General features: G+C 46.1%; 2 protein-coding genes across 2 annotated transcripts in view; both read right to left on the bottom strand.

The window, feature by feature from the left end:
* Positions 1 to 2,863, bottom strand: part of lasp1 (LIM and SH3 protein 1) — a gene marked incomplete at its 5' end in the record, with an annotated part of 20,831 nt that extends 17,968 nt beyond the window's left edge. The window contains one exon of the mRNA XM_084448438.1: positions 2,856 to 2,863. Within this exon, the coding sequence (XP_084304564.1) occupies positions 2,856 to 2,863 (8 nt within the window). The remainder of the gene's footprint in view (positions 1 to 2,855) is intronic.
* Positions 2,864 to 8,325: 5,462 nt separating this feature from the next.
* On the bottom strand, positions 8,326 to 14,599 carry LOC311317354 (plexin domain-containing protein 1-like; the record flags this gene model as incomplete). The annotated part of the gene is made up of 12 exons (XM_084448437.1): positions 8,326 to 8,445; positions 8,675 to 8,832; positions 9,241 to 9,343; positions 9,431 to 9,488; positions 9,819 to 9,900; positions 10,145 to 10,240; positions 10,607 to 10,706; positions 11,039 to 11,157; positions 11,275 to 11,397; positions 11,832 to 11,901; positions 12,643 to 12,786; positions 14,438 to 14,599. 12 exons carry the CDS (start codon positions 14,597 to 14,599, stop codon positions 8,326 to 8,328), a joined length of 1,335 nt encoding a protein of 444 aa, XP_084304563.1.
* Positions 14,600 to 18,462: the final 3,863 nt, after the last annotated feature.

The following is an 18,462-nucleotide window of genomic DNA, read 5'->3' as shown; positions in this document are numbered from 1 at the left end:
ACACAACACACGCGTGTGCGATGGGCTTGTACTGTAGGCCTTCTCATGCCTGCGCCGTTAGCACAGCGACCAATGCAGATACTGTAGGTGGACGATGAATACACAAATCCGATGTGACCCCCTTGTTGTGTGTGACCCCTTTGTTGTGTGTGGACAACCAGTCCTAAATAGGGGTGCGCGATATATCGACAATCATATCGGTATCGGACAATGTTAGTCATTTTTTTTAATGTATCGTTATCGATCCGATGTGCAAAACAGGGCCGATGAGAATAGTCGATAATTATTTCTGTCTAGCTGTTGTGTTGTTGTTGTTGTTTGAGAGGTAAATCTATGATTTATCGGCTTTTCAGAATGTTTTGAAAATAGAGACGGTGTTTATGATTACATGTACATCGGTAAATAGCGGTTATTGGCCATGACAGCAATGTTCATCTGTTATCGGTATCGGCGAAAATGTTTCATATCGGTGCATCCCTAGTCGACAAGATCATATTTGAGAAACCAAGTGGATTTGCCTGCAGTCTGACGAAGCCTTACTGACTTCCTTGATACATGTCGTTCTTTTCCCAGTCAAGGTCTTTGGTGTTCGCCAGTGGGAGGACAATGCTTCGACAGCAGGTGGTTTGCTGAAGCATGCACTTAACATCCACAAACCACTCCTGAGTGAGTGTGTGTGTGTGTGTGGATGTGCTGTTGAGTGCACTTATAGCACGAGCACACACACACACACACACACACACACACAACACACGCACTCTTTCTGGAAAACCCTCGCCCGACAGGTACGGAGCGCAGCGTTTTTCGGAGTGGGAGTGGTGGGAGGGAAACGCTACCGCCAGTGTCTCGTCAGGAAGCGCACGCACCCAAACTCTCTCGCCTAACTCCTTTCCGCAGACGTCATGCTACAGAGACGGCCTTTTATCGCGTACAGCAGGGAGACGAGGGGCGCCGAGACTCCTATTTTTAGAGAGTACAGTAGTATTGGGAGCAATGGCTGTCCCACTTCCCCTTCACTTCTCTCCACTACCGCTGCAGAGAGCAAAAGCAACCGAGCGACTCGTTCTACTACAGTCCCTTTGTCAGCAGGGCTGGGTATCGATTCGAATTTAAGAATCGATTAGATTCCGATTCAAAAGGTTCAGAATCGATTATCACGATTCAATTCGATTCGATTCAATATCGATTCGGTTAGTGTTACTAAAACCTGTTTTTTTTAGCTGTAACCTTAATTACATGACTGCCAAGTTCAAGAATGAATCATTGAATGAATTAATGAACTATTCATTCCTTCATTTATTCATTGAATAAAAGATCGATTTTGGGATTCATGAATCGATTCTGAATCATTTGATTCAGAATCGATGAATCGTTTTTTTTAAACCCAGCCCTATTCGTCAGGTGACCGGGAGACCAGACATGGACGCTGCCCCAGTTATGACTCACTGGGAGGAGGCTTGGATGAACTCCCTCGCCCGTCCTGGGCTCTGGACAACATGAACCAGCTTTTAGAACATATATAATCTGTCTAAATATAGCCAAGGCCTTTTTAAAAGCCTGTTTTGGTGGAAAAAAACAGGTCCCTGTTGAGTCAGCATCGGAGGCTGTTGTGATGAGACGTTGAATAGGCTGTTATCTTTGTCTGATCATTATTACCTATTTGCATAAGCTCATCACTTGACACATGACACCCGGTCAGAGCTACGGGCCTATCTGAATATTATTACCATAATTATTATTACTAATATTAATATTATTACACCATTATTACCAGGCGTAGAAGACGGCGGTGTTCACGCGTCTTGCTGCACGCCATGACCTGATCCCTTCGAACACAGACAGAGGTAGGGCCGTTTTGAGGAGCGTTGCTTGTAGGAAAACGGTTGCCTATGTAGGCCTGTTGTTAGCTGTCATGTAGGCCTGCTGTTAGCTGTGTCATGTAGGCCTGCTGTTAGCTGTGTCATGTACTGTAGGCCTACTGTTAGCTGTGTCATGTAGGCCTGCTGTTAGCTGTGTCATGTAGGCCTGCTGTTAGCTGTGTCATGTAGGCCTACTGTTAGCATTAGCTGTGTCATGTAGGCCTACTGTTAGCTGTGTCATGTAGGTCTGCTGTTAGCTGTCATGTAGGCCTACTGTTAGCATTAGCTGTGTCATGTAGGCCTACTGTTAGCTGTGTCATGTAGGCCTACTGTTAGCTGTGTCATGTAGGACTACTGTTAGCTGTGTCATGTAGGCCTACTGTTAGCTGTGTCATGTAGGACTACTGTTAGCTGTGTCATGTAGGTCTGCTGTTAGCTGTGTCATGTAGGCCTGCTGTTAGCTGTGTCATGTAGGCCTGCTGTTAGCATTAGCTGTGTCATGTAGGCCTGCTGTTAGCTGTGTCATGTAGGCCTGCTGTTAGCTGTGTCATGTAGGCCTGCTGTTAGCATTAGCTGTGTCATGTAGGCCTGCTGTTAGCATTAGCTGTGTCATGTAGGTCTGCTGTTAGCTGTGTCATGTAGGCCTGCTGTTAGCATTAGCTGTGTCATGTAGGCCTGCTGTTAGCATTAGCTGTGTCATGTAGGTCTGCTGTTAGCTGTGTCATGTAGGCCTGCTGTTAGCTGTGTCATGTAGGCCTGCTGTTAGCTGTGTCATGTAGGCCTGCTGTTAGCTGTGTCATGTAGGCCTGCTGTTAGCTGTGTCATGTAGGCCTGCTGTTAGCTGTGTCATGTAGGCCTGCTGTTAGCTGTGTCATGAAATCAGTCCGTGCCGCTTGTCAGAGTGGTCGATCGCCGTGCAGCTGCAGGGAGAGACATGGCTGTGACCTTAATGAGCGGGGTTTCACAAAGATTAGGCCCATCCCATCCTGATCTCACGGGCACATATTCCGCTTTCTCTCCACGGATCGGACAGGCAACGAGGTCCGTCCGAACCGTTTTTTGTACAAGAGGCGTGGCTGTAGATCAAAATTGTCAGCAAGCGATTGGATCAACCCACTGCGTTGACCAGCACTTCCTGGTTATGTTCTGTCAATAAAGTTACGCCCACCGGTTCTGATACAAGTTCTGCTTTGCAGTATCGACAACCTAAAAGTCCTTAAGAGATCAAAAAGTTTCTCATGATGACGCGCCTCAAGTCCCTGGATGCGGTACTCTGGCTGGTGACCTTGACACAGGTCGTGGGGGTTATCTCTGTGTTCGGCTGACCTTCACACTGAGGTCGTGGGGGTTATCTCTGTGTTCCGCTGACCTTCACACTGAGGTCGTGGGGGTTATCTCTGTGTTCCGCTGACCTTCACACTGAGGTCGTGGGGGTTATCTCCGTGTACCGGGAATTGATAAATATGGAGAATAGTCCCTCCTGCCTGGCCCACTCATAAAGGTCACATCACACAGGGTTTTCTATCCTGAATGGAGTCTTTCCACTCTGGTACACAAGGCACGCCTGTCGCCTGGAGGCAAACAGGCAGGCAGACAGACAGACAGACAGACAGACAGACAGACAGACAGACAGGCAGGCAGGCAGGCAGGCAGGCAGACAGGCAGGCAGACAGACAGACAGACAGACAGACAGACAGACAGACAGACAGACAGACAGACAGACAGACAGACAGACAGACAGGCAGACAGGCAGACCAGGATCCAGGACTACAGCTCACCAGCAGGGGTCTGTCCATTACCCCCCCCAACACCCCCCACCCCTACATATCTTCCCTCCCTCCCTCCCTCCTTCCATCTCCTTTACCTGCGCCACCACTACCACAGGGGAGCTAGAAGAAAAGAATATGGCCTTTGATCTGCCATGAGACAGCGCTGCGCTTCCTTAATCCCTCCTGCACACGCGCGCACACACACACACACACACACACGCACCTGGAGTCAGTCAGAAGATCTACAGCAATGTACCACATTCATATGGCGAGAGAGGGAGCACCAATAGATCTTATGTTATCTGCATGTCAGATGGCCTTAGCCTATATACAATGTACAGTATGCATGATCACTCTCCTATCTCGATGTATGTATGTATGTCACAATTAACTATTCATAAAGCTTATGAAATAATGCAGGAGTCCTGGGAAAAAAATGCTTCTCCCATTGGGGTAGAGAGCATTCTCATATTCAAATGAAAAATAAGCCTGCAGACTCTGACAGAGGAGCCGACCGCACATATTGAGTATACCTCATGTCACATGGGAAGTCAAATCAATCTGTCTGTGTCGCCTTGATTTAAGCCTTTTCTCACATAGGGTTACAGCCGACACCCTCTCAAAAATCACACACCTACACGTTCTCTTCTTCTAACACTAGCTGGCAGGGCACCCTATGTTTTACAAGCAGGACTTTGCATAGTTTTCCTTATTAGCGTGTGCAGCCTGCTGGATTTGAATCCCACACCCTGCAGGAGACGTGGTAAGCAAACAATCTCGTCTCGCCCGTCCGACATTCACTTCCTGTCTTTACACGTCCTCGGCTGCCCCCTCCTCCTCCTCCTCCTCCCTCCTCCCGAGGCCCCGCCCCCTCTGTCGCTGTGCTGGAATGTGGACCGGCAGACAAGCGGCCGTCTGTGGTTGGGCCTCCCCCTCCCCCCGGCGCCGGCCAGGTGAACAGGTAGGCTATTCAGCAGCCGCTCGGGCATGCTGCCGCAGGCTGGGCCGGCTCCGTCCGGCGTCCGCCCCGCCCGAGACGGACTGTGGAGGGCGTCCTCACTCCGCTTTAAGACTAACCAGGGCCACGGAGTTGTGTGTGGGGGCGTGGGGGCGGGGTTAGTGTCAGAGGAGAAGGGGTACTGATATGGAACAGAGGCATGGACAGAGCGCTAGGCGAATGGCAGGCCATGCTCCTCTGTGCAGCTCTGGGAAGGGGGGGGAAGGGGGGGGTGGGGGGGGAGGGGGGGGGCACAGCAGGCCCCTGACAGAGCACGTTTTAAATGGGAGTGTCTGGCCAACGGAATGCGCGCTGCTCCGGGCGAGTTCCCAGCGCGCCACTCGGTTCTAATCAGCGCCGTCTCCCATTAAAACACTCGCACGTGGATCTGATAACGTGATCTATGGTCGATTACGCTAAATGGATAATGCGCACTTCCAGCCCCCCCCGACGCCCACCGCCCTATCTGTTGACCAAAAATAGATAACAGACAGGCGGTGATCGCTCCAGCATGGCCGTTCAATTGGCCGATAGGCACATTATCAACCCGCCCCTTGGCAACACTTCCTGACGGACCGGGAGAAATTCCTGTGCATCTTCAAACAAAGACAGACCCCACCCGCATCCCCTGCCAAAGCAGTGCTGTGTCAATGAGTTTGTCCAGTCAAGTGTTACATCTGCAAGAATACATGGCTAAGCATCAAGCGCAAAAATGTGAACCATATGTTATTGGAATTGTAGCAGAAAAAAAGGTTTGTGTCACACTTGACTGGTTGAGCGTCCATTAACAATCAATAGGTCTGAAATGCACTGGAGTCTCCTCCTGCAGTAGAGACTGAAGACAAAGCCAGAGAGGCACGACTCTGGCTACAGTCTCCAGGGAGTCTATAGACTTCCACACCCTGATAGATAACACTTAGGCCTAACGTGCCCTCCCAGGAGTGAGGAGTTCCAAGCCGTGAGCCAAACAAAACTGTGCTCTGATCCGCTGGTGACATGTAATGCTATGTAGCCTTCGGATACAAGTACAATTGGTGAATAGACTGCTGCTTTGTGGAGCTGACATGTTTACTTCTGATGGTTGACAGGCCTTGAACTTTGAACCCTGTCGCCTCTCTCAGAAAGTGAAAATTAGCCCAAAAGTCACATTTATCTTTATGGTTATTATGATTAACGCTGAGCTTTGTAGCTGAAAGGGCAAAACAACATTCTCATTTGGTTAGATTTGGCCAACCACAACATTCCTGATTTAATGAGCTAAAAAACCTGCTAGTGGTGGTAGGAACAGGAAACGTTTTGGCTAACAATCTATTGAAGATATCTAGCTAACTACGGTTATTCTCATTCTTAATTATGTCAAAGTCTAAGAGCAAAAATACAATTGTAGCTCTAAATCCATGGTAAACGTAATAGTGTAACCTATTCACAAAATGGTTACACTATTACTGACAGGCATGGGCTCTCAGTGTTGTGCTCACGGCCAGATGACTGGCTAGGTATCCACAGGCTCCATCAATCTATTGGTCTATTCGTTTTATGGGCAACGGGGGACGGACCGTCAAGTGGCTAAACCCATTAGCGATCTGCTATAATCGAGACTGCGTCGCCGGGATGGGGTGGGGTTATTTTGGAAACATACACACACGGGTGTAGGATGCTCCGTTGAACATATGAGACCATGATAGGCGTAACGTTACATGCGGAAGTGTGGTGTAGCGGTACACCAAAGCCTGGGTACACTAACGTTAACTACCCCCATGAATGAATCAAACATGCCTCCCCAGAGTCAGTCCACCTTCAGCTGCCCCTTTCCACCGACCCCTCTCCTCTCTCAAATTCGGTCCCGACTGCTGTATATCCTATCCGTTAAACATTATAATACTGAAGGGACAAGAAGTGGCATTAAATAATTTCCATTGTCTCCGAAAATACCCAGATGCGGTCCCAACATCATAATCACGAGATCTTTCTCTGGCCTTGTAACTTCAACGCGTGCTTGTATCAGCTACGTCAATTTGTTTTTAACCAAGGGGACAGTCACTCCAGAAAAGTGACTGCACTCTATAATGGAATGCAAACAGCGGGAAACAGTACACCGCGGGGCGGCCCGGGTGGAATAAACGAAACACGATAATGACTTGAATGCAAAGAAAGCTTGCAAGCTAGCTGCCTGGCTAGCTAGCTACCTACCTGTCCTGCTGTTGGCTACACGTATCACATTCACAAACACATTTTGAGTGAAAAAATGGAGGCGAATACCGAATGTGAATAAGAATCGCCTATACATAAGCTTACACAGAAGGGAAGGTGCGGAAGAATACAATTTTCTTACCTTGTCCAGACAATTCACTTTTTCCGTGGGGTACACGACTCGATTACATCTGCCACACAACGGATTCATGTTTGAGGAATGCTCTCTCTAGCAAGCTAGCTAACTAAGGTAGAAGAATTGTGAAAAAAATATCTGCAAGTTTTGTCGCGTGAATCTGTTCTTCAAAACAACACAATTCGAGTTTGGCGAAAAAGATTTATCTATCAAATCCGAGAGAGTGTTGTCGTTGAATTCGCACAGCTGGCTGTCATTCTACGAACCAGACACGGAAAGCGCGGTCACGGCGCTTCTCTTTCCAACGCCGCGCTCCCGATGAGAAAAGGAAGGGGGAGGCTCTAGCCAGGAAGGAAGCGCAACCATAGTGATTGTGGAGTAAAAGACTCACCAGCATCTTCATAAAGATTAATGTTTTTAATACTACTGTGCCGAATTCAAAGCAAATGGCATTCATCTAATAAAACATGTCTACACGTCCGCATACATTATCACATTCCCACAGCAGTGAGCAGTGCTAGATCACACACTTGGCATCAACATCACCACTTCCACATATCAAAGTAGGCTATACCACGGCGACGACGACAACCACGACCATACAAGGGTTGGGTATTTTGTCATCTGTACCCTTTCAAATGTAAATCATCTACCGTACAACCACAGTGTGATTCGCTTGGTGCCGATGTGAAACTCACAATCTTTTTGCTTTGAGTGACATCTGCTGCCACAAGTCAGGAATTGGTTTCATGGCATAATAAGTAGACCACTGCAGTGAGCTCCTGTCTCCTTCGTAATTGCATGTATAAATCACCAACACACCCAACACTGGTTTATTCTGAGTTCAGGTTCATCACACGATCCATAAGATTGTCTCATCTGTGATTAAATTAGACATATTTATTTAAAATAAAAAAGAAAGAAGGCAAAACACATCAGAATCATGGCATATTACATGGCATGGCATATGCCACGATGACCAGGTGGTTACTCTTACTGTGTGTAGGCCTACAGTATATTCCATGGTTTTAGTGATGGTCTTAATATATTTCACAGTTTACTCCAGGAGGTGCCTGTCTTCTAAATTAAAGAGATATTTTAAAAAGGAGGCATACACTTTTTAGCCAGACCAAAAAAGGCACACCATTGAAATAAACACAAATAAACACAAACTCAAATGAAGAGCAAAACAGATGAATATGAACCAACCGTCATGTTCTTCCCTGGAACACTCTGCTCCTACCCTTTGAAGACCAGGCCAAGAAACTGCATGTAAAAATGTAATGGACGACGAGTGGTAAGAAGAAATCAACTCATCTCTACCAAACATTTTCTCCTCCAAGTAAAAAAAAAAAAAACAGTTCTTGTGTCCCCTCAGCACTGCACAGCTTCAACAATAGCATTCTTCTCATGACCCTCGACCTCGACCTCCGTGTAACTAGTGTGGAATCCCTGCTTCCGGAACTTCATTGACGGCCAGTACTTGTTGCGTCGCTGAAATCAAGCAAACAGGAAAATCTGCTTCAGTTTTAAAGAGCAACAGAAGATGCCTCTTGGCGTAGTTCATACTAATCTCGTTAGAACTGCATTACTGAACATTTGGGAATGATACAAGGCTTAATGCTAATCGCCGAAGTGCCCCTTTAAGACTCGACTACAGCGCCTCGGACGCAAACAGAGTTGATGGAGTCGGATGAGTGGTTTTACAGACGGGGCACCTAACCTGGATGAGGTAGAGGGGGGACACGGCCGTGGGATGAGAGTAGATGTACAGAGCCAGTAGCGTCAGAGCCAACAACAGCACCGCTGCTGCCACAACTCCAGCTATTACACCAGTGTGAGGTGATCCACCACTCTGCCTGGTCAGGCCTGTCTTCACATCTAGAGGTGGAAGGAAGGCAATGAAAAGGTTTCATATGATGTCTTCAAGCAAAACAAAGATCAACTCACTCTTGCCATTGTAGAGGACATTATGTTTGGTACCATCTGCAGAAATACGTTACGATGCATCAGGGCAGCATTACGACTACAACTTTTGTGCCAAGAAGCATTAAATTATTGAACAGCTGTTGATGCCTGTTGCAGTGATGATGATGTTGATGCGATGATGTTGGTGAGGATGGTGATGACGATGATGGTGGTTGGTGACATTGTGGTGTTGGTGATGGGCGTACATTTTAATGTTTTCTGTATGCTTGACGTGTGCTAAACAAATAAAGGTTTCAATTCAATTCAACAATATTGTTTATCATTACTAATGTACACCCCTAACTGCCTCATTTTCAATACCTTCTTGCAGGGGACACAGGCGAGTTGTGGCCTCAGAGCCAGAGGGATCGATGGAGCTGTCAGGACCTTCCCGTGAATAATCCTCACAGGTGACATCTTTGGCCTGTCCACATGAAACGGGTCAAAATGAGGGACCTTACCATTATGAGATATTTCATAACTGACATCATTCACATAGTTCAACTCGTACCTCGGAGCAGGTGTAGTCGAGCCAATCCTGTCTGTGTCGGTCCATTCCGTCCGAGCACCTGAGACAGACAGTAAATGGTAAATGGACTGCACTTATATACAATAGAATCACCCATTCACACACCAATGGCGGCAGCTGCCATGCAAGGTGCTAACGTGCTCATTGGGAGCAATTCAGGGTTCTGTGTCTTGCCCAAGGACACTTTGGATATGTGGACAGGAGGAGCCAGGATTCAAACCGCCGACCCTGCGGTCATGAGACAACCCGCTCTACCTCCTCTCACCCCCCCCCCCCCCCCCCCCCGCCCCCCGCAACAACAAAACATACACAGACAGTAGACTGACTCACACACACACACATACACACACACGGACCCCGTTCTGCTTACCTCTGGAGGACATTGCACCAGCTACAACCAGAGGTCAGGCTGGACGAGAGGCACAGGTCACAGCTGTCGTGCTGTAGACAAGCTGGACAAGCGGACGGGGAGAGACAGACAGAGAGAGTCGACTCTGAGGCTGAAACCATGACGATGATTGCACGAACACTACTAAAGATGCTTCAAACCATTCCGACCCGAACCTCTGTTGATAGGGTGAAATGTCTAGAGGATTATGTCACTCATCACTGTAAATGAGGGAAACCTCAGTGCACTCTCAAGTATGAATAAAGGTTGAATGAATGTACTGTACAAAGCTGGATAGGACCACTTACTTGGCAGTGGTGTGAACTCGATGGCAGAGCGGTTGGTGATCTTCGTAGTGTCTATGTTCACCCGATGGTACTCATAAATCGTTTGACGTTGTGCATCTACACAAGAGATATAAGTTTAGTTTAGTTTAAGTTTATTTAATAGGACACTGTGCACATACATTAAATGTTTGCAAGAAACAAAAAGATGGGCGAACCGGATTTAGCCAAAAGCTACATTCCATCTGTAGTCCTTAACACATAGAACACAGTAAAATCTAAAACCGCGTTAGACACACTTTAAGCACATCGACACAATGCAGACAAACAGAACATGGTAAAGCATGGACACAGAAGCACAGGTGACACCAGCGTGACAGCACTGCGTTTCATGACGTTCTGTGAGAGTCGTCATCGGGATGAGATAGAACGTCAGCATGGATGACTGTGATATCAACGGGGTTAGAGAACCTCCGGGCTGCTGACCTGGGAACTGTGGGGAGGTCTGTAGAACCATGAATGCGTCTGACAAGCCGGCCTTCACTGGGTGCTCAGCAGAATGTATATCTTCTACTAGCAGAGGTATCTGAGCATTCAGGGGGACAGAGACATCGCAATGGACATACAGTATAGAGAAAGAGTCAAATGAAAACGAGGGCGTACGTGAAACAAAAATAGTTTGGTGTAGATTGCTGGAAGTTTACAGGGCATACATGAAATAAAAAATAGTTTGGTGTAGATTGCTGGATGTATACAGGGCATACATGAAATAAAAAATAGTTTGGTGTAGATTGCTGAAGTTTACAGGGCATACGTGAAATAAAAAATAGTTTGGTGTAGATTGCTGGAAGTTTACAGGGCATACATGAAATAAAAAATAGTTTGGTTGGTGTAGATTGCGGAGGAAGTGTGTCTCACGTCTCGATAGCTGAATGTGATCGTCCCTGTGCTGTACAGAGCTGCCTGGAAGGTGAACGCCCCCTCCGACTCCCTCCCCTGCAGTCGAACCCGCTCCCACTGAACCACAAACACCTCACCTGCGATCAACAGAGCACAAACCGCACAGTGAGGTCACCCCGCCCCCACACACACACACACACACACACACTTTAACACAGCTCAAAGACCTCTCCGGACGCCACGCCGTGGCTCACCATCGTCGAGGTACTGCACAGTGGAGTCCTTGGAGAAGCTGGGGTCAAAGTTGGCCATGAGCGGGGCGATGTACTGCGTTGCGGTCAGCATACGGTGCGTGACGTCACCCGTGAAAATAAACCCTGTGGAGGAGACAGGAAGAAGGGAAAAAATCTGAGCACTGTGTTTTATTCCTCTTATTTTGATCAGGTTTCTATCTTAATGTTGTTTTATATCGTCGAGTTTCATCTATACCCTATTATTTCTGTTTACCATGTTATTTATTGTTTACTTGATCAAGCTTTTATCTCTTTTATTGCCTTTACCAGATGATGTAAAAAATAAAAAATAAAGTATTTTATGTAAAGCACTTTGAGCTGCATTTTATGTCACGAAAGGGGCTATAAAAAATAAAGTGTATTATTATTATTATTGTTATTATTATCATTATTATCATCACTATGATATTATTATTGTTATTATTATTATTATTATTATTATGCTTACTCATGTAACACGGTATAAGCAGGCCATGCAAAGACCAGTGGACATCTGTTTGAAATGTAATTAAATGTACCTCCTGTTGCTATGGTGATCTGCCTCAGGTAGTGTCCATAGAAGGGAAAGTCAAATGACAGAGCAACCTTCTGGAAAACAAGAGAGACAAGCGTGGAATTACATCCTTCCATTCCCACTAGGTTGTGTGATTGTAGACTATCTCTGTCTGTCATGACAATGATGACAATGTTGGACATAATGTGACACTGCATGTTTGTTTTTTTTCAATATTGTTTAAAAACTAGGGGGCATCCGGATTTGAACCGGAGACCTCTTGATCTGCAGTCAAATGCTCTACCACTGAGCTATACCCCCTGATGAATAGACACCAACAGAGAGGCATTATCATAGTTCTGCTGAATCATTCTGCTTTCAGGGCCTCAGGCAGCAGGCAATGTTGACACCTTTCCCAGGCATCGCTCCACCCTCCTTTGTATACCGACTCCCTTTGGGATCTGTGTGTGTGTGTGTGTGTGTGTGTGTGTGTGTGTGTGTGTGTGTGTGAGAGAGAGAGAGAGAGAGAGAGAGAGAGAGAGAAAGAGAGAGAGAGAGAGACATAAATTGAGTGGCTATGTTTGTGTGTGCATGTGTGTGTGTGTGTGTGCATGTGTGTGTGTGTGTGTGTGCATGTGTGTGTGTGTGTGTGTGTGTGTGTGTGCATGTGTGTTTGTGTGTGTGTGTGTGTGAGAGAGAGAGACAGACAGAAATTGAGTGACTATGTGTTTGTGTGTGTGTGTATGTGTGTGTGTGTGTGTGTGTGTGTGTGTGTGTGTGTGTGTTTGTTTGTGTGTGTGCGTGCGTGCGTCCGTGTGCGTGTGCATGTGACTCACCGCAGCCTGCTTGTGTGTATTAGACAGAATGCCGTGCATCCTGACTTGTCCGTGCTGTGTGTCACTCATGTCTACCCAGAGTTCATCTGTGCGTTGAGCTTCTGGGCCGAAACTACGCCAGGAGTAATACCTTCCAGAGTCCTCCTATTGAAAGAAGGGGGAAATGGTTGGGTTTTCAAAAACATCAGATATAGCATTTTAAGTTTCTCAGAATGCTAATTTCAGCATAGGGGTTTGTATCATTGAGGTTATAATAGATACTGTATAGGTATAACTGTATAGATTTTTACCAGCAGGGGGCAGTGTAGACCACAAGACAATCTCATCAGCCTAACTGTAGCGAATCACATCCCCTTTCCAGCGATTGTGTCTAGAGGGAGCTACAGCTACAGGCTGCGTAGAAGGCTAGTTCCCATATATGCAGAGACCGGTCAAACCCTAACCCCCAACCTAACCCTATACCCAACCCTAAACCTAAGCCCAAACTTAACCCTAAAACATTCTGGAGCACTTGGCTAGTCCCCGGGCGTGTCCCATCATGCCTACTGTCTGTTCCCGGCTGCCCTTGGGGGAAGGACGTTGGGTTAAGAGCAGAGAGAAGTTTCATCTATGGATGCTCCAGCCATTTTGTGTGTGTGTGTGTGTGTGTGTGTATTTGTGTGTGTGTATTTGTGTGTGTGTATTTGTGTGTGTATATTTGTGTGTGTGTGAGTGTGTGTGTTGCCGCCTACACCATGTGATGTGCCACCTATCACTGTGTGACAAATAAAGATATTTGTTGTTTGTTGTTGTTTTTTTAATCTGCAATGGACAGCCTCACCAGTGATGCCCAGGAACCAAGTCCAAGTGCTCAGTCCAAGTCTTGGTCAGGGACCGGACTGAAGAGCATCTGGTCTTCTGCATGTTTTTCATATTGGGTTCTTTGGGGGGAAACCTTTGCGGACGTGGGGAGAACATGCCGCCTCCACACAGAAAGGCCCGGAGACCTTCTTGCTGTGAGCTGACAGTAAGCGTGCGTTTTACGGACATGAGCAATTTTGGGGGTTCAGTGTTTTTTAAAAAGGATGTGTTTTTACACACTAATGTGTGTATATAAGGACTACACATTTTGTGTTATATTTTGACGCCATCACTAGAATTTAAACTTTCAACGCAATAGTTGTGTTACTTTTACACAGCTAACACAACTACTGTGTTGAGAATTGTAGTTGTGTTGTGTTGGATTTTCTAACACAATGATTGTGTCAAATATAACACTGAATGCGTAGTCCCTATATAGACACATTAGTGTGTAAAAAACAACATATCCTTTTTGAGAGTACAAGTATACTTCAACACACGCTGGGAGCTGGGATTGAACCGGAGACCTTGCAATCCCCAACCAGCCGCTCTACCTCCTGAGTTACGTGCAGCCTACCCTTAAAACCTAACATTAAGCCTAACCTTAATTTAACCCTAATCCCAGGTAGCCAAAATGGTTTGGCTCGATAATGGGCCCAATCCGACAGGCCGGAAGAACTAACTCAGCCCAGATCTGGCAAGAATGACACCCCTGAATCGGCCCAAGGAACCAGCATCTTCCTTATCAATGGCGTTATTGTGAGACCCTCAATAAACCTGTCACTGTCTGTGAAAACATGGGATTTAGATTGTAGGCTACAACACTCAAAGGAATACAAAATGGCCTCTGTTTATGAGAACTAGCCTCTACCGTCCTTCAACAGAGGCTCTAGCTGTATCCCTTTCCAACCCACGCTGTCCAGCCTTGACAAGCGTCCTGAGCAGATTCACTCACCACTAGGTGTGTCATGTTGTCTGGCAAGGTGTCGATGGTCAGTCCTCCCTCCAGTATCTCCCTGACCACCCCAGCGTGACCCGAAGATGACCGTTGGCCTCTGAGGGTCCTGTGCGCTTCTGAGGGGTTCTCATTCTGCTGTGCATTCACAGCGTACCTCATACCTGTCCAAAGCACAGCAATGAACAAGTGAGTTGTGGACTACAGACTGAAACTAGGGTTTTACACAGCAGCTATCAATTATGTTAACTGTTATACATCTAATCTCCACAGACACACACTGAGGCTTTGTTGGCCAACAAAACAACTGATGAGAGTCATTGTTGTTATTTAGCCAACATGTTTGATCATTCATCAAGTCCCTGCATACCTCCACATGGGCTTGGTTATGTCTCCGTAGTCCCATCCAAAGATGTGAGCCATTACCAAGTCATAACAGTGTGGATTTTGGTTCATCTGTTTATGGGTGGGACAGATCTCCAGGGATGTTATCACAACACATCTGTGGCAAATATAATAATTGTTTCCATGAGCAGAATAGAATAAAGAACCATGTATAGCCTATAGTTTGTATATAGTATGTATGTATATTGCAATTGTGCCTCCCCCTTTTTTGGTATATCATAATTTGCACATTGCACTGTATTTTGTTTGCATTTTTTTGTATTTTGTATTTGTACTGTTTTTTGTAGCCTACTGTTTTGCACTGTCCTGTCCTGTCCTGCACCCTATCCTATGTCGTCTGCAACAGTGAATGCCTTAACCATAAACAAATTCCTAGTATGTGTGAACCACATGGCTAATAAACAGATCTTGAATCTTGAATAAAATGAACATTCGATGGCGGGGGGGGGGGGGGGGGTAGACAACGATTTTAAAAATGCATCTGTAATCTATTATTATTATACAAGGGATTAGAACATACAGTATACACAGAATGAATAGAGACATAATGCAATAAAATATATCTAATCTACTAGTGCCTCCTACCGTTTTTGGAAGTGGGACGTGTCTGTGACGTCACTCGCAGTATATAAACCCTGCGCCTCCCTCTCTGTTCCCGCGGAGTGTCTCTTCTAACCCTAGCTTTGGTCGGCTCCCTGTTCTGACATCGTTCGCTGTTTTGGTCTCTAGCTTTCAGTGAATGACGGGGAGTATTTTCGAGTGGGCACCGGGAATATCGTGGCAATCAAAAAAGCATAGAGAAGCACTCCGTGAAGCTCACTCTCCCCCAGAAGAAATGCCATGAACATGCCGTGGTCAGCATGGCTGCCACGAAGAGTTCGTCTCTGTTGCTCTGGTCTTTTCTCTGGGAAGAATACAAGTTGAGCAGATCAACATGAGCTGGGTGCATCTTGCAGATCCCTTTTGTAATCTTGCTAGAAAGCCCGCGCTCAGACATTTCCTTTGCTACACGATACTTAAAACTTGGTCTAGCTAATTTAGCTAACGTTAGCCTGTGTAGTCTACTACCACCCAAGGGTAAAATGGTTGAATTTCAAGCTCATATAGCTAGGAACTAGCTAGGCTTACAGTGTGCTAGTAATTTTTTTTCCTTCGATTGGATACAAACGGAATATTTACGGCTCCAGCCCCTGAATCTGAATTTTCAAATTTATTTTGTGGTATTACTGTTGGCAATATCCTGCTCTGACCTCTAATAAGAACAATTATTTCGTTAAATTATGTGTTGTGTGCAAGCAGAACTATGCCTTTGGATAATTCGGCTTGCACAGTTACCTCTGTAGGGTAATTTACCATATTGAGGCTGACCTGGCTAATCACATTGATCACCATGGATGAAGGTTTGGAAACTGGTTCAATTGTCTAGCTATCTAGCTTCCTGTCACATTTGAAACACCGAGCCAGAAAGCACTCATTTAGGCCTATGTATAGAGCACCCGATGAAACTAAATTAGTTGAGTGAAATCAGGTGTGCTCAGATGCTTTGGAAACTAGTTCAATTGGCTATAGCCAGCTAGCTTTGTCCCTCAACTCCCCAGTAGGCCTAAACACATTTTGCATTCACGCCCGGGCTACTTGGTTGAGTGGAATCACGTGTGCTCAGCTGTTGTGTGTTACCTGAATGGACCAAACCCATTCCAACTTCTTCTCAAGCAAGATACTTGACCAGTTAAACAGTTTAACCTGTCCCTGTGAGAAATATAAAGCCATGCCTGTGGCTTGCATGAACGGATGTACAAACCAACAGCTTAAATGGCCTCTGAGTGGAATGTCCCTGGGCATTGATCTAGTGCCATGGTGGTTTAGGACTGTGTGGGTGTATGAGCCGGCATAGGCTGGTACTGGTCGTACGTTTACTTAACCCTGCAATAAAGAGAGGGACAGGAGGGAAGTTCTGCCCAATACATTACATTCACAGAGATGTCTGAATTCAGAGCCAGTAACTGACTGGCCCAGACACACAAACCTAATGGCCATACACTGTTGAATATGTCAAGACTTATTAGTTTGCAGTGCACAATGCGCATGCTTACTAGCCATTTTTCAGTTCCCTCTTGCACCTCTTCCCTAATGACCTATGACCCCTGCATATGGGACTGGGAATGTGCTTGTCTTCTTCTCTTGTGTCAGTCTCAGTTATAGTCTGCACAACTGTCTCATTCACGCACAATGTGAGAACTCTAATAGGAAGACGGACGTGTTGAAATGTGGAATTCCACAAGGATTGGTCCTGGTTTGTGAAGGGAGGGGGAACACGGGGGTCGTAGCCAGATCTGTTTGGGTCGACGGTCCAGGGCTGGTCCCCCTTGGCCAAAGACACTTAGGCCATTGGCTCTTCACCAAGATTGTGAAAGTAGCCAGCCTGTTGGAACTCTGAAATGAAGGTTGACGAGAGTTCTCTCCAATGGCCTCCACTCCAAGAGGGGCAAGTGGTGGTTAAATAAATCTCTTGACTGCAAAGTTCTCACAATATCCATCTGTCTGGACTTTGTCTCTTCTTCATTTGTTGGTATGTGGTCTTTTCCCTGAGAATGCTATACCCGGACATTAAAGTTTGAATTGATATGGATTGAAATTGGCAACCCAATTGCTTCATCCAGACTAGGTAAGATAATCAAATACAGAGGCCGCTTGAGTTCTGATCCTGGTTTTATATCCTTCCTCTTCTTTCGGAGGATGAGAGTGAGGCAATGGAGAAAATGGGCTAATTGGATTTATTGCATCACATATGCCAGTTCTGCTGGACGCTTCTGGCAAAGGAGCTATAGATTGTTCTGGATCCATGGAACACAAACTGTCAGACTGATTTATCTTGAGATATATGACTATACAGGTTATTCTGATAGACTATAGCCTACTGAGAGACTGCTGAGCGCATCCACGAGTCAGATGAGGGAATTAGGGTGCCGACTAACATTTTAGAACAAACTAATTCTATAGAAAGTCATCCTCTCTTGTATAAAAGGCGCTGAAAACTACAGCAGAAAAGCAGATTCTGCTGGGGCATCAAATAACCTTAGTGCCATAAACCACAACATTTCCATGTCTTTTTCTGTGAGTGGTCAGCACAGAGAGGGGGTGAGAGGACACACCCTTTCCTGAGGGCAGGCTTTGAGGAGCAGCTCGGGATCATCCATGTGACCCACGTCCACGGTTCAATTCAACGTTGTTGATTAGATTCCCTGAATTTGATCACCGTAAGGAAGGACAGATATAAGGAGGGATACTCGGATGGCAGGATGGGATTATACTTATCAAACCAGAGTCTTTACAGGGAGACACAACAGTGGTGTCACACAGCAGAACACAGCCCTCCATAACAGGACGTTAAAGAGTCCCAGGACCACGAATGAAGCTGAAAGCAAAATGTCCATATTCACCTTAAATATTCGCTGGCCTTAGTGGGTTGCACAGACCAAGAATAGACATCACAAAGAGCTTCTTGATTACAATAAATGCCTGCTATAACAAGAGTGGAGTGATATGATCTTAAACAGTTGTTGGTGTGGTGAAACTCAAATTGAATGAGGTGATTTCTGTTTTTCATTGTACGATAAAAA

Source organism: Borostomias antarcticus (assembly GCF_949987555.1).
Source record: "Borostomias antarcticus genome assembly, chromosome: 14".
Lineage (NCBI taxonomy): Eukaryota > Metazoa > Chordata > Actinopteri > Stomiiformes > Stomiidae > Borostomias > Borostomias antarcticus.
Note: the sequence above shows the minus strand (reverse complement) of the source record. Positions and strands in the feature narration are given on the sequence as shown.